This window comes from Balaenoptera borealis, assembly GCF_965194805.1.
Source record: "Balaenoptera borealis genome assembly, chromosome: 14".
Lineage (NCBI taxonomy): Eukaryota > Metazoa > Chordata > Mammalia > Artiodactyla > Balaenopteridae > Balaenoptera > Balaenoptera borealis.
The window spans coordinates 74,024,796-74,042,031 of record NC_138875.1 but is presented as its reverse complement, the minus strand read 5'-3'; the positions used below and the strand labels follow the sequence as shown (position 1 = coordinate 74,042,031).

General features: G+C 43.2%; 1 protein-coding gene across 7 annotated transcripts in view; it reads right to left on the bottom strand.

Moving 5' to 3' along the window:
- Nucleotides 1-242: 242 nt before the first annotated feature.
- Nucleotides 243-17,236, bottom strand: part of SGSM1 (small G protein signaling modulator 1) — a 175,996-nt gene continuing 159,002 nt past the window's right edge. For all 7 annotated transcript variants that reach the window (XM_082354435.1, XM_082354436.1, XM_082354437.1 and 4 more), the window contains 7 exons: nucleotides 15,769-16,359; nucleotides 14,067-14,191; nucleotides 11,756-11,838; nucleotides 8,345-8,454; nucleotides 6,932-7,028; nucleotides 5,673-5,840; nucleotides 243-2,399 (listed from right to left, as the gene is read on the bottom strand). In XM_082354435.1, the coding sequence (XP_082210561.1) occupies nucleotides 2,311-2,399; nucleotides 5,673-5,840; nucleotides 6,932-7,028; nucleotides 8,345-8,454; nucleotides 11,756-11,838; nucleotides 14,067-14,191; nucleotides 15,769-16,359 (1,263 nt within the window). In that variant the 3' untranslated portion in view covers nucleotides 243-2,310. The remainder of the gene's footprint in view (nucleotides 2,400-5,672; nucleotides 5,841-6,931; nucleotides 7,029-8,344; nucleotides 8,455-11,755; nucleotides 11,839-14,066; nucleotides 14,192-15,768; nucleotides 16,360-17,236) is intronic.

The following is a 17,236-nucleotide window of genomic DNA, read 5'->3' as shown; positions in this document are numbered from 1 at the left end:
TTACACAGCATTACTTGTGGTAACAGCTAACTGATACAAAGGATGAGATGAGATTCACCAGCCTTGAACTTTCAGGGGAAAGACCAGGGAGTCTATCATAAGAATATGTCCCTCTCTGTGTCTGGATCACTGAGGTGGGGTGGAGGGTGGGGTATTAGGACACAGTCTTCAGAAGCAAGCATTTCTTTCTTTCAAATTAAAAAGAAAATCCCCAAACACAGAAACAAAAAATAACCCAGGTTCACGTTTCTGTTTATATATATTTTCTCTCTCTATAGATACAACTCTGTAGTAAACTGTAACAAGATATGTTGGCAACACTGAGAAAAGGAGGGCACTCCATAGATAAAACAACTCGCACGCATACGATTCAGGGACACACGGACACACACAACGTACAGAGATCCGAATAAACACAGTAAGCCAAATAAATAGGAGTTATTCCAAATCACAACCACGACTCTCTCTGGAACACCACGAGAGAAGGCAGAGAAGAGATCTTGTGCTGTACTTTCAGACTAGTCTGTCAAAAAACAAATAAGAATTGGAAGGTCTAGGACCTGGGTCTTGCTAAAATAACATCCTCTGTAGTGAACAGTTGAATGGCAAAATAAACTTTCATCTGGAGGGGACTTTCATACATTTTCTCCCATCTTGGGAAGGTGGGGGACTAGGGCGAGGAGATGCATTTCTCACGGAGCGTTCTTCGGAAGCGAGGGCCATCTAGTCTCATCCATCCTGCCCAGGAGGCCCTACTCAGGCGGAAGTTCAGTGCAACCTAAAGTGCTGGGTCCAAGGGAAGCGCCTTCACAAGCACTCCAGGCAGGGATTGCTCCCCATCCTGGTTTGCTCAGGACGGAAGGACTAATGCACTGCCTCTGTGAATGCTTCAAAGTGCTTGACGAGTCTCCTACCCTCTCCAAAATCCTACCTGCCATTCTTGGGAAGAGCATCCCTTCCCAACTCTCACTGTTTCTCCCGACTCTGGTACACTCTCGGAAGAGAAGGGCTGGCAGGACCACTCTCCTGGGAGGACAGGTAGGCAGGGTAAACTAGCTCGCTTAGGGCCTGTTTGGGGATTGGTGACCCTCTGTGTGAAGACATGGAGGGGACCATTTCCAGTCTGGTCTGTGACCCTGGCACCAGTTCACCAGCTGATGTTTCTTTCCCAAGGAAAACACCCGACATACCCTACCTGGGCCAACCTCTGTCCTCATTTCCCTCCTTTGTCCTGAGTGAGCAAGGGCACTTAGAGAAAAGCCAGACTCCCTAAACAAGTGGCTTGCACCAACACACATCTTCCAAGCTTCTGGAACATCAGACCCGACGTATGGAAGGAGAGGCGAGGTCCTCCCTGGGAAGAGAGGAAGGGGATGCGGACTCGGCCCTGCCCGGGGGCCCCTGAGCAGGACCCGGAAGAGGCCTATCTCATGCTTACAGACATTTCTCACAGGCAGACGTCCTTCTTTAAAAGAAGAAAAAAGTCTCTCCTGGGCCAGGTGGAGGAGAAACAATGAGAAATACACAATGGTTGAAATCCAGGACCCCAAGAGAGATGTGCAAAGGACCCCATGTGCCTTTTCTAAATGGAAGAAAGTCTCAGGATATAGGCGGCTCAGGTACAAAGAAAGTGGAGAGGAGATACACTTGTAGCCCCTCCTCCAAGCCAGTGGTTCTCAAATGGGGCTATTTGGCAACGTCTGGAGGTGCTCCGGGATGTCACTAGGGGTTGGGGAGGAGGGTGCTACTGGCAGGTAGTAGGTAGAGGCCAGGGAGGCTGCTCAGATTCCAAGAGTGCACAGGGCAGCATCCCTCCAAAAAGCATTAAATGTCAACAGTGCTCTGCTCCAGGCCAACCTTCCAGCCATGTTCTGGAACATCTCCAAAGGCCCCTTTCAGAGTACAGAGGTAGCCCCACAGACCTCTCCTATACCAGTTTCCAAAAAGTTCCCTCCCCAAGTCTCATCCGACAAGACAGTTGGAGGGATGGGAGAGAAGAGGGAGGAGACCATTCTGGGGACCATGAACGAAGATGTTCCCTCCGCACACCAACAACTCCCAACTCCCACAAGGGAGAAATCCCAGACTTGGGCAATCTTTGGTCAAACAGGAAACATAAGGCTGAACTGAAGGGGCAACCCCTCGATCCCACCTGCCTGGTGGCCAAAGTTGGGGTACTTTCTCTTTGCACAGAGGTCCATGCTCGGGAACAGATGCCAGGACCTTGCTCCCTGGGCAGCCAGGAGGAGAAGCAGGCAGGACAGGCAGGTGGGCGGAGGCTCGGCTGACGCTGCCTGGGTGACATGGTCCTCACTTGTTCTCAATCAGGGTCTGCACCTTGTACACGAGGTCCCGGGCCAGCTTGAGGACCTGTTTGGTGTTGTGTCGCTCAGCCATTTCTGAAAGAGCGGAAGTAAAATCTCATGAGCCTCCTTGTGTGTCCATCCTCGGGATGCACTTTCAGTGCCCGGAGAGGTCTCTGGGGCATCCCCATCATCATCATCATCTGGCATCACCCCCAGAGCAGTTCTGGAAGCAGAGACTTTGGGGAAGGCCTGCATCTCCAGACCTCGGTTTCCTCATCTGTAAAATGGGAACCATAACGGTACCTACTTCAAGGTTACTGTGAGATCAAACGAGATGAAGCTGGCTCTCAGTGTGTGTGTTTAAAAAAATATTAGGTCCTCCCACCACCCTCCTACAAACATAATGACTGGACACCTTTTAAGAAAGCAATGCCAGGCACATGGTAGATGCTTAAAAGTAGAGAAGGAAGGAAGCAACAGAAGGAGAGGGGGAGGGGAGGGGAGAAAGCACCAATAATCACTTTGTCGAGAGTGACACAAAATGATCAGCTCTTCAAAGCAGAATAATCCTAAACTTAGACATTTATCATAAAGAAATCATTTGGGGATTTCCCTGGTGGTCCAGTGGTAGTCCCCGTCTTCCAGTGCAGGGGACGTGGGTTCGAATCCTGGTCAGGGAACTAAGATCCCACATGCCACGGGGCAACTAAGCCCACGTGCCACAACTACTGAGCCCACGTGCCGCAAACTACAGAGCCCACGCACTCTGGAGCCCACGTACCACAACTAGAGAGAGACAACCCACATGCCACAGCTAGAGAGAAGCCCGCACTCCGCAACGAAAGATCCCGCATGCCGCAACGAAGATCCTGTGTTCCTCAACTAAGATCCGATGCAGGCAAGTAAATAAATAAATAAATAAAAATTGAAATAAAAAAAAATAAAAATAGGGATAAGTAACATTAAAAAAAAAAAGAACCTCAAAAAAAACCCACCAAAAACCCAAGAAAGAAAGAAATCATTTGGTAGAAGAAAAAAAGAAAAACAAACAAAAACACTAAGACCATGGTTCCCAAACTGGGTGCTGAGGAATCCCAGGGTGCCACAGTGAACACATGGAAACTTTGAGGGAAAAACCGCTATCTTCCACATCTGCTGAACACCACATAAACTGCTAATGCAAGTGAGTTTGCAAATTTCATGACATTCCTATCAACGGCTTTATAGCTTTGCAAAAACTAGGTTTTCAGGAAGCAGTTGCTGTGATAAAAGCAGGTATCATGTGAAAATCACTGTGGAATAAGAAATGAAGGTGGTGGGGTTCAAAATGATTCCAAGGTTTGAGAAGTTGTGCAAAGCCCAACAGGTGAACACACCCGTTAGTAACTGTACTTATTTATTTATTTACTTTTATTTATTTATTTATTTTGGTCACGCCATGTGCCGTGTGGGATCTTAGTTCCCCGACCAGGGATTGAACCCATGTCCCTTGCATCGGGAGTGTGGAGTCTTAACCACTGGACCGCCAGGGAAGTCCCAGTAACTGTACTTATTTAAATATAAAATAAAAATACTATTTTCTTTTGACTTATATGTATTATTTTTTCAAATGGCTACTAAGTTGTTAGGATAGATATACTTATTAGGTGGTTTGGACCTAACTAGTTACTGAATGGAACTTTTGGTCCGGGTGCCACAAAAACTTTACAGAGACATTAGGGGTACCATGAACTGAGAAAGTTTGAGAACCTCCATGCTAAGACAGGAATTGCTTTGGGTTCTCAAATCACACCCTCAAACCGAAAACAACCTAGATGGCCAATCAGAAGGGATGGTTCAGTAAGTTATGAACAGTCACTTGAGGTATATTCTGCTGTCTTAAAAAATGATTATATGGGGGCTTCCCTGGTGGCACAGTGGCTGAGAGTCTGCCTGCCAATGCAGGGGACACGGGTTCGAACTCTGGTCCGGGAAGTTCCCACATGCCGCGGAGCAACTAGGCCCGTGAGCCACAACTACTGAGCCTGCGCGTCTGGAGCCTGTGCTCCGCAACAAGAGAGGCCGCGATAGTGAGAGGCCCGCGCACCGCGATGAAGAGTGGCCCCCGCTCACCGCAACTAGGGAAAGCCCTCGCACAGAAACGAAGACCCAACACAGCCAAAAATAAATAAATAAATAAATAAAATTTAAAAAAAAATGATTATATGGAAGATGGTTTTTAAAACATTAAGTGGAAAAAACTCTAGATACAACTGGATTCTGAAATGGTAACAACATAAAAATATACATTATTTTGGGAAAGACTAGATGGAAAAAACATTTTTAAAAAAATGAACCCACTAAGTACAGCGTGGTTTCCTGGATTGGATCCTGGAGCAGAAAAAGGACATTAGTTAAAAAACCAAGTGAAATCAAGTCAGTCTGTAGTTTAGTTGATAATAATATATCAATGTTAATTGCTTTGTTCTACAAATGTACGAGGATCAGGTAACATATTAACATCAGGGGCAGCTGGGTGAAGGGTATTGGGAACTCTCTGTACTATCTTTGCAACTTTTCTCTAAATCTAAAATTATTCCAAAATAAAAAAGCTTCTTTAAAGAAAACTAATAATGTTTCCAGTGTAAGGTCATCACAGGTGGCTTTTTTCTTCTTTTGCTTTTTCCAAAAACTTCTTTAGTTTAAGAAAATGTTTTAATAGTGTAATATTGATAGTAGCAACAGCTTCTATTCATAGCAACAGCTATGAGCCAAGTACCACCTGATTGATGGGCTTTATATCCTTGTGGTCTGATTTAATCCTCCTGACATCTCCATGAGGGAGGTGTTAGTACCATTTTATCCCCAAGGACTCTGAAGCCCAGAGACATAAAGTCACTTGCCCAAGTCACACAGCTCCCAGGTGGCAAGGCCGGGATCAGAATCCATCTCTGTTTGATTTCAAAGACTGTGCCTTTTTCATGCCACTTCAACTGCTTTCCTGTATCTGCTTTCCCTACACATGTCAACCCTCTGAAGCAGACACTGTTACTCCATTTCCCAGATGAGGAAGCAGATGTTTAGAGAGAGGGGAAGCGACATGTCCATGGCACAGCTGGTTAACGGCAGAGCCAGGGATGCTCCCTGAGCCTGATTTCAACACCTAGGCCCCTTCTGCCAGATCCCTGAGAAATACACACAGGGATCACTCAGCACTACAAGATGTTAACTCATCCATTTGGAAATAGCCGCAAGAAGTGGGGAGAACCCTCCTCCATCCCCTTCATGGTGCATCAGTCTCAGTGACCCTCCATCCCTCTCCAGCCCCCAGGAAGGGGCCCTCCAGAAGCCTGCACCCCTCAGATAAGACCCTGGTCATGTGGATACCATTAAAAAATTTGATGATGTCTGTGAAATCCATGTTGTTCTCCAAGATGATGTCACGGTAGACCTCCACCAGCGCCAGCGCGATGAACAGGACATAGTGGGCGGACGACACGTGTTTGGCTGCCCAGATGGTCTCCCAAACAGAGAAGACGTCATCATAGATGAGTTCTGCCGGGACACCAACACACACGCGCAGGGGGAGGGTCAGTCACTGAGCTCACGGTGCTGCCCTCCCTCCGGAAAGATCCCAGGCCAGCCATGGTCCGCGCTGCTGCCCTGGAGCAGTGGACAGAGCTCAGGCCAGGAGACAGGAGACCTGGACACTGTCATTTGACAGAAGCCTCAGTTTTCCCCTCTGTAGAATAGGCTATGCAAACCAGGTGGGTTGTAAATTTCCAACTCTGACATCCTGTAAGTGGAGGAACCGGGCACGTGCAGATTTGATTTACATTGACCTGTCCTTGCCCTGCCCCTTGGTCAGTGTCCCCCTCTCTCCCTGCACCCGCCATCTCTTTTAGCACCGATGAGGGTATCTCCTTTTCCCCCTGCACCCACGCAGAGCTGGCTGCTGCCTCTGGGTCTGGTAAAGAGATAGAATAGAGCAACGATGAAAAGTAAGGCTTCCTACGTCCAATAAACTCAGTCTGAATCCTGGCCCCATCACTTACTAGTAAGGTGACCTTGGGCTAGTTACTTCCCCTCCATGAGCCCTTCTCTTTCCTCATCTGTAAGTGGGGTGATACTAACAGTAATAAAGGACTGAAGAAATAATACGTAGAAATGGCTCAGCACAGTGTCTGGACCTTAATAAACACCTCCATACAGGTTAGATATTATTAGCATCACCCCAAATTGGCATGACAGCAATGCACCGTGTCAGACATCATTTCTAATTCACGTGTGAAAGATGCTCTATGGGCTTCAGAGTTCTTGGCCTCTGATAAGCAGCTTAATAGAATGGAAGGGAAGTGGGCTTAGGTAGACAGAGTGGGGCTCAGATCCTAGGCTTTATTATTCCTAGCTCTGAATTTAGTTCTTCTCAGTCTTAGCCTCCTCATCTGTAAAATGGGGATTATGACAACACCTACTGCATAGTGTCTCTGCAAGATAAGTTGGGTGAACTGATAGAACTCAACAAATGGGCATTACTCTCTTCCACTGGCTTTGTTACACCTCCCAGCCTCACCTCCGTGGTACCTTTTCCCCTGAGATTCTGCTACAAAGAGTCTGAGAACAAGTTTCCAGTTTGAAGTCTGTACCTCGCTTGAAATCCAGCAGGAACCAGCGGTAGCAGAAGTAGAAGTGAGTGTAGTCCCCATTCTGATGCATCAACTCGAAGAGCTCTGAGTCCAGGATCTGTCAGAGAAAGGAAAGATAGGCATCAGCCTCCTGGGCAAAGGCTAGACTAGAGGGGACAGCTGAATAAATGATGCTACATCCCCACAGCAGATACCATACAGCCCTTAACAACCAGGTGGAGTTTAAAAATGGGCAAAGGATTTGAGGTGGAAATCAACCTAGCTCAACCTAACCCCGTCATTTCTCTAAAGAAGATGTGCAAATAGCCAATAAGCACGAGAGATGCTTACCATCATTAGCAATTAGGAAAATGCAAATCAAAACCATAATGAGATACCACTTCACATGCACTAGGACGGCTATAATAAAAATGACAGACAACAAAGTGTTGGTGAGGATGAAGAGATATTGGAACCCTTATATGTTGCTGGTGGGAATGCAAACTGGTGCAGCTGTAATTCCACACCTAGGTATATCCCCAAGAGAAATGAAAACCTATGTCCATATAAAAACTTGTACATGAATGTACACAACAGCATTATTCATAATAGCAAAAAAGTGGAAACCACTCAAGTGTTTATCAGTGGATGAATGGATAAACAAAATGTGGTCTATCCATGCAATGGAATATTCGGCAATAAAAAGGAATGATGTACAGATATATGCTATAACATGGATGGACCTTGAAAACATGATGCTAAGTGAAAGAAGTCAGACACAAGAGGCCACATATTGTGTGACTCCATTTATATGAAATGTCCAGAATAGGTAAATCTATAGAGACAGAAAGTAGATTAGTGGTTGCCAGGAGCTGGGGAGAGGGATTGACGTTAATGGGTATGGGGATTCTTTTTGGGGTGATGAAAGCGTTCTGAAATTAGATAGTGATGATGATTTCACACCTGTGAATATTCTAAAAATCATTGAATTGAACATTTTAAAAGGGTGAATTTTATGGTATATGAATTGATCTCAATAAAGGGGTGTGTGTGTGTGTGTGTGTGTGTGTGTGTGTGTGTGTGTGTGTATGAGAGAGAGAGAAAGCGAGAGAGAGAGAAATATACTCAAATATTTCTTTGCAGAAAAGGACCAATACGATCAAACATCCTGTTAAGAGCGAGGGCCATGTCTTGTTCATCAGTGTGGCCACAGTGCCTGAACCAAATAAATGCTCAGTGAGAATGAATCTAGTGGAGCTGAGCTGTTGAGTGAAGGTTGAGTTGAATTGAGTTTTTTAGTTTAACTCAACGGGGCTGAGTTAAGTAGGACTGAGGGACTGAGTCAAGTTAAACAAGGCGTGGCTATTAAGTTGCCTTGCGGTCCATTGGGCTGAGCTGGAATAAGTTATATTATTGAAAAGCACAAGGTCCTACCTGGATTAGCGACCTCATGTTAGCAAAGTGTGTGTCCATGGCGCCTCCGTGGGGGAAGTTCTGGTTCATCCTCTTCATGAGCTCGGTGAAGCAGCTGAAGGCAAGGGCCTCTGCGGAAAGAGCACAGGAGGAACAGTCAACTGCGTCACTGCCCAAGGAACCCGAGGTCCCAAAGTGATGGTCCGAGGCCCCGAGCTGGTTCACAAAGTCCACAGCCAAATGAGAAGCATAAGGACAATGGAGTACAAATGCATACCATTTCAAGGAATGCTCTCCAATTAATTACATACTTCCCACCTTTAGAGGTACTGAAATGTTTTATTTTAGGAAACAATGGTGACAGCAAAATGCTCTGTTTTAAAGATCCCTATTTGCTGTAATAAAAAGTTACAATGTTTGGTCCCAAACTTTTTGAAAAAAAAATTCTACAGGGTTCATGAAATTCTCGTGTCTGGGAACCACTGTATTAAAAGAGCAATTGTCAATATTGGAAGGGTGTTTGCAGGCGTTATGCAAAGAAAGGGTCAAATAACATTGGGAAATGCTGCTTAGAGAGCCACTACCTATATTAAGAATGAAAAGGCTCTGAGAAGTCACGTAATTTAAAAATTCTTTTATATTGTTCAACCCAGTGTTTAAAAAATTTATTTGAAAATAGTACCTTTTTTCTCTCTTAACACCTAGTAACTGGGGAAAGTTATGAGAAGGTTTCCAGAGGCACAGTAGGATCTCATTTATTTTTTAAAAGACTTTATTTTTCAGAACAGTTTACATTTACAGAAAAATTGGGAAGAGTGTACAGAGAGTTTCCATATACCCCACACCTCATTCCCCCTATTACTAACATCTCCCATTAGTATGGTACGTTTGTTACAATTAATGACCCACTGAGGATACATAATTGACTCAAGTCCATAGTTTTTTATCTTATGTCCTTTTTCTGTGCCAAGAACTCATCCAAGGACTATATTACAAACAACTGTCATCTCTCCTTAGGCTCCTCTTGGCTATGGCAGTGCCTCAGGCCTTCCTTGTTTTTGATGACCTTGATAGTTATGAAGAACACTTGTCAGGTATTCTACGGGATGCCTCCCTATTGGAATTTATCTGATGTTTTTCTCATGATAAGACTGGAATTATGGGTTATTGGGAGAAAGATGTAGGTAATGTGCCATTTTAATCACATCATATCAAGGGTATACTGTATCAATGTGATTGAGGATGGTTGATGACCTTGGCCACCTGATAGAGGCAGTGTTTTCAGGTTTCCCCACTGCATAGTTTCTCTCTCACCTCCCACCCACTTCTACACTGAACTTTCTGGAAGCAAGTCACTGTGCTCAGCTCTGAAGAGTTGGGAGTTATTCTTCCCATTTTAAAACAGCCTTACTGAGGTTTACGTACCATAAAATTCACTCTTTTAAATGTATAATTCACTGGTTTTAGTATATTCACATCTGTGAACCAAAATCTCTAATTTCAGAATATTTTCATCACCCCCAAAAGACACACTCTCTATATCAGAGGTCATCACCTATTTCCCTCTCCCTGCAGTCCCTGTTAACCACTAGTCTATTGTCTGTCTCTACAGATTCGTTCCTTCTGGCAGCAATCTTATTTTAATGTTGCTAAAATGCCCAGCTTCTCATATGCTCTTGGAGGCAGTTTTCATATCTTACTGGTTTCCTCATTAATAAGTTGAATAAAATCTTTGTCATGTGTTGATTTTATTTGTATGAGAGAGACGTTAACTTTTTGAAAATTATATTTCATCAGTTCTGAAGGTCATCCACTGAGATGTTTGAGGGGATTAATCCAATGGAGACAAATTAAATCAATTTACCTGTACATCCTCGGTGGCAACAGAACTTTTTCTGACCCTCTAGTTTTTTTTCTTTTTCTACTGATATTATGTATTTGTTTTTATTTCTGGCTTGTACACCTTCAATAAGTTAATCTGAATTGGTGGCAGCAATGACTGGGGATTTGCTCTTATGGTCTATTTGGTGATCTCTGTTGGGTGTATAATGAAAGCCTATTCTCTGTTGGGTGAGACATGACAGAGAATCCAATTTTGTAGTCTTTTTTTCTTTGTTGTTCTTTTTTTTTTTTATCTGTTTGTCTATTTGCAACCTCAAATCAATTAAGAATTACATGCTCACTGGAAGAAAAATAACTAAGTTTTTGTGTTTCTGGTTCACTGTTTTCAGCAATGTTTTATAGTTTTTGGTGTATAAATCTTGCACTTTTTCTGTTAAATTTATTCATAAGCATTTTATTCTTTTAGATGTTATTGAAAATGGAATTGCTTTCCTAATTTCATTTTTAGATTATTCATTGCAATTGCATGGAAATACAATTGACTTTTATATAGGTCCTATATCCTGCAACCTTGCTGAACTTGTTTATTAGTTCTAATGTGTTTTGGATTCCTTAGGATTTTCTACAGGCAAGATCACGTCATCTGCAAATATACATGGTTTTACTTCCTTTCCAATCTGGATGCCTTCTTTTTCTTTTTCTTCCCTAATTGTCCAGGCTAGGGCCTTTTGCGGCAAAAGTGGACATCTTTGTCTTACTCTTGATCTTAGGTGAGAAGTGTTCAGTATTTCACCATTGAGTATGATGTTAGTTGTGGGTTTTTCACAGATGCCTTTTATCACGTTGAGGAAGTTCTCTTTTATTCCAAGTTTGCTGAATTTTTTATCATGAAAGGTTGCTGAATTTTGTCAGATGGCATCTCTTTGTCAACTGAGATGATCATGTGATTTTTGTCCTTTACTCTATGAATGTAGTGAATCACACTGATTGATTTTCATACATTGAACCAGCCTTGCATTCCTGGGATAAATCCCATTTGGTCTTGAAATATAATCCTTTTTATATCTTGATGGATTCAGTTTGCTAGTGTTTTGTTGAGGATTTTTGCCTTTGATTTCATAAAGGATATTGGCCTGCAGTTTTCTTTTTTTGTGATGTCTTTGTCTGGTATCAGGGTACCAGTGGGTCCTCATATAAGGACCTGCCTTACAGGATGAGTTGAGAAGTGTTCCCTCCTCTTCTCTGTTTTAGAAGAGTTTATGAAGCATTGGTATTCATTCTTTGTTAAGTGTTTGGTAGAATTCACTAGTGAAGCTTCTGGGTCTGAGTTTTCCTTTGTTCTCACTCATGTTTATACAACCAGTGGCTAGCAAAAGCTTGGATGGGTGTTGGACACCTGGAAATAAGTGTTGGTCAACATGGAATAAGAGAACTTTTTATTTCACTAGGACCTTGATGTGTTCACTGGACAGGTCTTCTGAGCACCTGTACTGACCCATTCCATGGAGACACAGAGTCAGGTTAACCTCTCTTCTATGTAGTGGGAAGGAAACTGCATCCCCAGTTCTGGGGCAGGGAGGATACACTCACCGTCATCCAGAATGACCAACAGTGGAGCCAGGAGGTCACACATACCCTGGACATAGCCGATATCAATGTGCTGCCAGATGTAGCTACAAGAGAGATACAAGATGCCCAGTGATGGCCCCCACAATATGCCTCTCCAACCCACTCCTCCTTTACCTCCATCCTGGTTTGGTCCCCATCTCTCACCTGGACCACTCCCTCAACCTCCTGCCTGCATCCCCATCCCCAGTCTCACTCTCTTCAAACATCCTATGCTCAGTCACCAGGATGTCCTTCTTAAAGCTCAGCTCAAGGAGACCACTGCATGCTCAAAAACCCCACTGCATGACAGGACAGTGTCCAAACTCCTTAACTGGGGGTGCAAGGAGTTCATAGTTTCCTCCCAATCCCTCTTTACAGTCTCACACATCACTTCCCAGTGCTTCTTCCCCTCCAGCTGCACTGAGGTATTTACCTTTGTACAAATAAAGCATACATTCATGCCCCTGTGCTTTTGTCCCAGCACTTTCCTCTGTCTGGAATTCCCATCTGTCCCTTAATAATAGTAACTAATATTTACTGAGCATTTACCGTATGCTCTGTCCACTATACATGTACTGTATTATTTAATTCTCAAAATAATCATATGAAAAAGTTACTATTATTGTCCCATTTCACAGATAAGGGGAATGAGGCACAGAGAACCAAGTGACACGCACCAGGTCATACACCTAACAATAAATGGTAGAGACAGGATTTGAACCCAGGTGGCCAGAGTATGTGCTCTTAACTTCAGTGCTAAATGATTTATTTCTTCAGTGTCTTCTCTTTTTGCCAAAATTCATCTCGAAGGTCACACCACTGTGAGGCCTTCTGTGATTTCTCCTGGTGCCATAACTAGGTAAAAGTCAGTCTATCCTTCCTTGTCCCCCAGCACTTTTCAATTTTAAGGTAGCATGCTATATTAAAGTTAATTATGTTTGTATCTCATCAACTAAATTTTGAGTGGCAGTAATTGCTTGGGAGACCATAAGACAGAATAGTTAAGAGGTGGTGTTTATTAATAAGAACGGTTTGAGCAGGGTTTGGCAATCCTTTTCTGAGCGGTCCAGATAAGAAGTATTTTCAGCTGTGTAGGCCATATGTTCTCTTTCTCAACCACATAACTCTGCAGAAGCAATCACAGATAATACGCAACTAAATGGGCATAGATGAATTCTAAAAAAAATTTTATTTACAAAAGCAAGTGGTAGGCTGGATTTGGCCCATGGGCTGTAGTAGTAGTTTGCAAACTCCTGAGTTAGAGTAGCATGTAAAGAAGTCCAGGATGCACTGTCGAGTGTAAAAAGCAAGTTGTAGAAAAATAGTTTACAGTATAACCCAACGCAGATAAACATCTTTTAAAAATTAAAACGTGTGCATTCATATTATATTATACTATATATTACATAGTATAACTATATATTATATAGCATAATTACATGCTATATATTTATATAGTTATATAGCATTATATTACATTAAATATTACTATCTAAATAAATATCAATATATTAACATGTGTATATTCATATTATACTATATATTTATATAATTATATACTACATATGAAGCATAATTATATATGTTATATAGTATAACATTGTATGTTATATAATATACTATCTATTATATATGTGTATATATAGATATCTCATATATATGGCTTGGGAGGATATTCACTAAACTGTTAGCAGTAGTTTCTTCTTCTAGGTGAGTGGCATTAATGACTGGATATAAAAAGAGAAGTTTCTCTTTATACTTTATGAACTTCTGATTTCTTTGGTTGATTCAGGTTTTTAATGAGCATGGATTACTTTCATATATTAAGAAATAAAATATTTACTATTTAATGAAAAGTAACAAGTAGCCCCAAATCCTGGCTTAAAGAAATAAAGCAGAGATTCTAGAGTCCGAGAGAAATGGGTGAGTTCCCGTTCAGCCACTGCCCACCTGGAGGGACCCTGAGCAATGCAGTACCCCTCTGAGCCTCCATTTCCTCACCTATGAAAGGGGATAACACTTACCTTATAGGCTTGTTGTGAGGACCAAGTGAAATGATGTTAGTAAAGGGCTCAGGATAGTGCCTGGTATACAGTAGGTGCTTAATAAATGTTCTCTATTGTTATCATTACTATAATTGTTATATAATTGTCAGGATGGGCTGGAATGAGATTCAAGGTGGGCATGGTGCCAGCTGCAGAGAGTGCGATTCTAAATGGGCTCCCCGTAGCCCACACCTGTGCCATCCCCTCCCGATCCCCGACTGATCCATCCCCCCACCCACCCCAGCCACCTGCACATGATGTTCCGTAGCTTCTCCAGGTTGGCGGGTGTGAAGTACCAGTAGTTGCGGTCACACCTCTGCACGTCCTTCTCGATGCGATGCAGGTTCACCGTGTACAGATCCAGCAGCTCTGGCTGCGGGCCCCCAGGAGGGGAGGAAAAGAACAATTACACCCCAACTCCTCACAGAGGCTGTCTTCCAGACATTCTCTTTCCTCCTCCTAGCCCTCTCCTGTCATCACTGAAAAAAACTTCCTCTACCTAATAATAGATGGACCAGTCAGATGTTCGACTTTTTTGTTGTTGCTATTGTTTCCTGAGAAAGCCTCTTTCACTTTGTATGATGAAAATTCTCTTTATTTTTTTCCTTTATAAAACAACACAATCCTGGGACTTCCCTGGTGGGCCAGCGGTTAAGACTCTGCACTCCCAATGCAGGTGGTCCGTTTTTGATCCCTGGTCAGGGAACTAGATCCCACATGCTGCAACTAAGAGAGCCCGCAGGCTGCAACTAAAGATTCTGCACACCACAACGAAGATCCCGCAAACGGCAATGAAAATCCCACATGCCGCAACTAAGACCCGGTGCAGCCAAATAAATAAATATATTTTAAAAAACAAACCAAAAAAAATAAAACAACACAATCCTATGAGATGTATAGAATTACTATCCCCATTTTATAGATGAAAAAAGTAAGATCAATATATATATATATGTATATATATGCTACAATATATATGTAGCAAACTAATAAAAAGCAAACAAAGAAATGAAAATACTCTAGGAAAAACAAAATTTTTTGCAGGAAAGAAAAAACATATACAGGTTACTACATGGATTATGCATTAAATTGTTATAATAATATAACCATCGAACAGTCATTTAACTAAAATTATTATAACCATAGTGAATGGATGGGGATTGGGCCGGTTTCACTCGTGTGGTGAGGGGGCGGGGGGGAGTGGGAAGGAAGAAGACTGAATCCTCTTCCTCCACACTGGGGAGTCAATAGATGTCAAAAACTGAAGAAAAACAAAAAAAGATCAGTAAGTAGCAATACAAGTGTATTATTTACAGACATGAGGGTAAACACCAGATAATTTGGGCAGAATAAGTAAATACTACTGCCTCTGGGGAGAGCCTAATGGGCAGAGGTGGGGCAGACAACTTCCAGTTTTTGGATCCAGCCTTGTCTGACTGTTTGACTCTTTGTGATAGAAATAAAAAGTCCTTTAAAAGAAAATGGATATACAACACCTGGCCCAGAAAACCTCCCTTTCAGTTGATGTCCTTTGCTTTGGGCTTTTTGGCAAGAAAGTAAAATATTTAAAAGCTATTGGACCTGAGTGTAAATCAGGATGGTCACCATCAAGGTTGCTATTGATCGCTATGGGCTGAGCACAGAGGACTTGACTCACTAATTCTGAAAACAACTCAGGGAGGAAGGTACTAGATAGATAGGGAAACTGAGGCTCAGAAAGATAAAGTGATGTACCTAAGCTGAGATCTGAACCGAGCACTGTTTGTCTGCAAAGCCTGTGTTCTTTAAGTATTATATTATCTTCTCTCCCAAATGGGTTTCTACAGTAAACCCTCCGTGATGGGAAAAGGCAATGAATCAGAGGTCGTTCTGGATAACTGAGGTTTGTGGGACACTCCCACCCTCCTGAGGCTGCAGAAAATTGAGCGGAGGAGAATCCTGGTGACTTACAGAGTAGGTGACGCCACTAGAAGACACGGGGGATGCCTCGCTGTTGGCAGAAGTGGTCACGGCCAGAGAAGCGAGCACGGGGAAGAGACTCTCCATCTCGGGCTCCTCTGAGAGGTTGTCTTCACTGTCCACCTGGCTCTGCTTCCCCACCTCGATGCCTCTCCAGCCCTCCACCGCAGGGCCCCCCCTTTTGGGCAGAGCTACATCCATACTGCCAGTGATGGACACGAACTCGTCCATGCTCCCGTTGGCCAGGAGGTCGCTCTCCAGGCTGTCCTGCACAGCCAGCTCCTCACGGGGGACCGCATCCTGGGAAGCGGTGGCCTCGCTGCTCTGCCCGTCATCCACACGGCTGTCCCTGGGTCGAATCACCAGTGGGGCAGGGCGCTGGGCGTCCATGACGCTGTCCTCCGTGCTCAGGCTGGGTTCTGAGTGCTCCGAGAGGCCCGAGGAGAAGTTGTGGGAGGAAGGGTGGCCGGAGTCTGGGGAACAGGTGCCATTCACCAGGTTCCCGTTGGGGATCTTGGGCTGCTTCTCCTCCAACCTGCATTCTGCCTCGACCTGCTCCACCTCGTCCACAGACTCAAAGACCTGCAGACCAGGTGCACAAAGACAGATGGACTAGGATGTCTGTTGTGGTGCTGCTTCCAGCAGCAACCTGAATATCCATCCACAGGGGACTGGTTCAAATACGGAACATGCCTGCAGGGGAACACTACACAGTCAGTAAAAAGACTGAGGCAGAACAAGGTGTAATATATGCTCCCATGTGCAGAAAATAAAAAATTGCCCCATACGCACGCATAGGCATAGAATAATGCACAAAGAAACAAGGAAGCATTGCAGTTGACTCTGAGGAAGAATAGCTTTTATCATACAAAATTACGTGCACGTAATTTTTTAAAGTAAAAAAATTAGTTAACCACATAAGGAACAGGCTAAAAAAGCATCCATGTGGTGGACTATTATGGATCATTTTTCAAAATTAGTTAGATGTATATGAAATATTATGGAAAAGTCTCCAGGATACATATCTAAGATTTATTTGTGGTTCTTTGTGTCTTTAGGCCATATCCCATCAAGGCAGACTGTATAAGATCATGTCCCCAGATCACTTGAAATATTTCTTCTGTGTGGTTATGTCACCAACTTGATTTACTGTTAATTTCATGTGCTTCTGGTTTTAAAAAGATTTCTTTTCGATTAAATTGCTTTTGGAGTTAACTTACCTAACTCCAAAGTCAAAACTAGAAAACAAAGTACATTCAGGGAAATGTAGCTTCTTTCCCTGCACCCCTCACCCCACTTAAGTAACCATTTGATCAGTTTCTGGTTTATCCTTCCATCGTTTTAGAAAAAAAATAGATGCAAATACATACATATATTAATAGTTCCTCTGTTTATGCAAAAGGTGACATACTATGCCCTTTTTTTTCACTTTGTTTTTTTCTTTAATATTGAGTGAGAA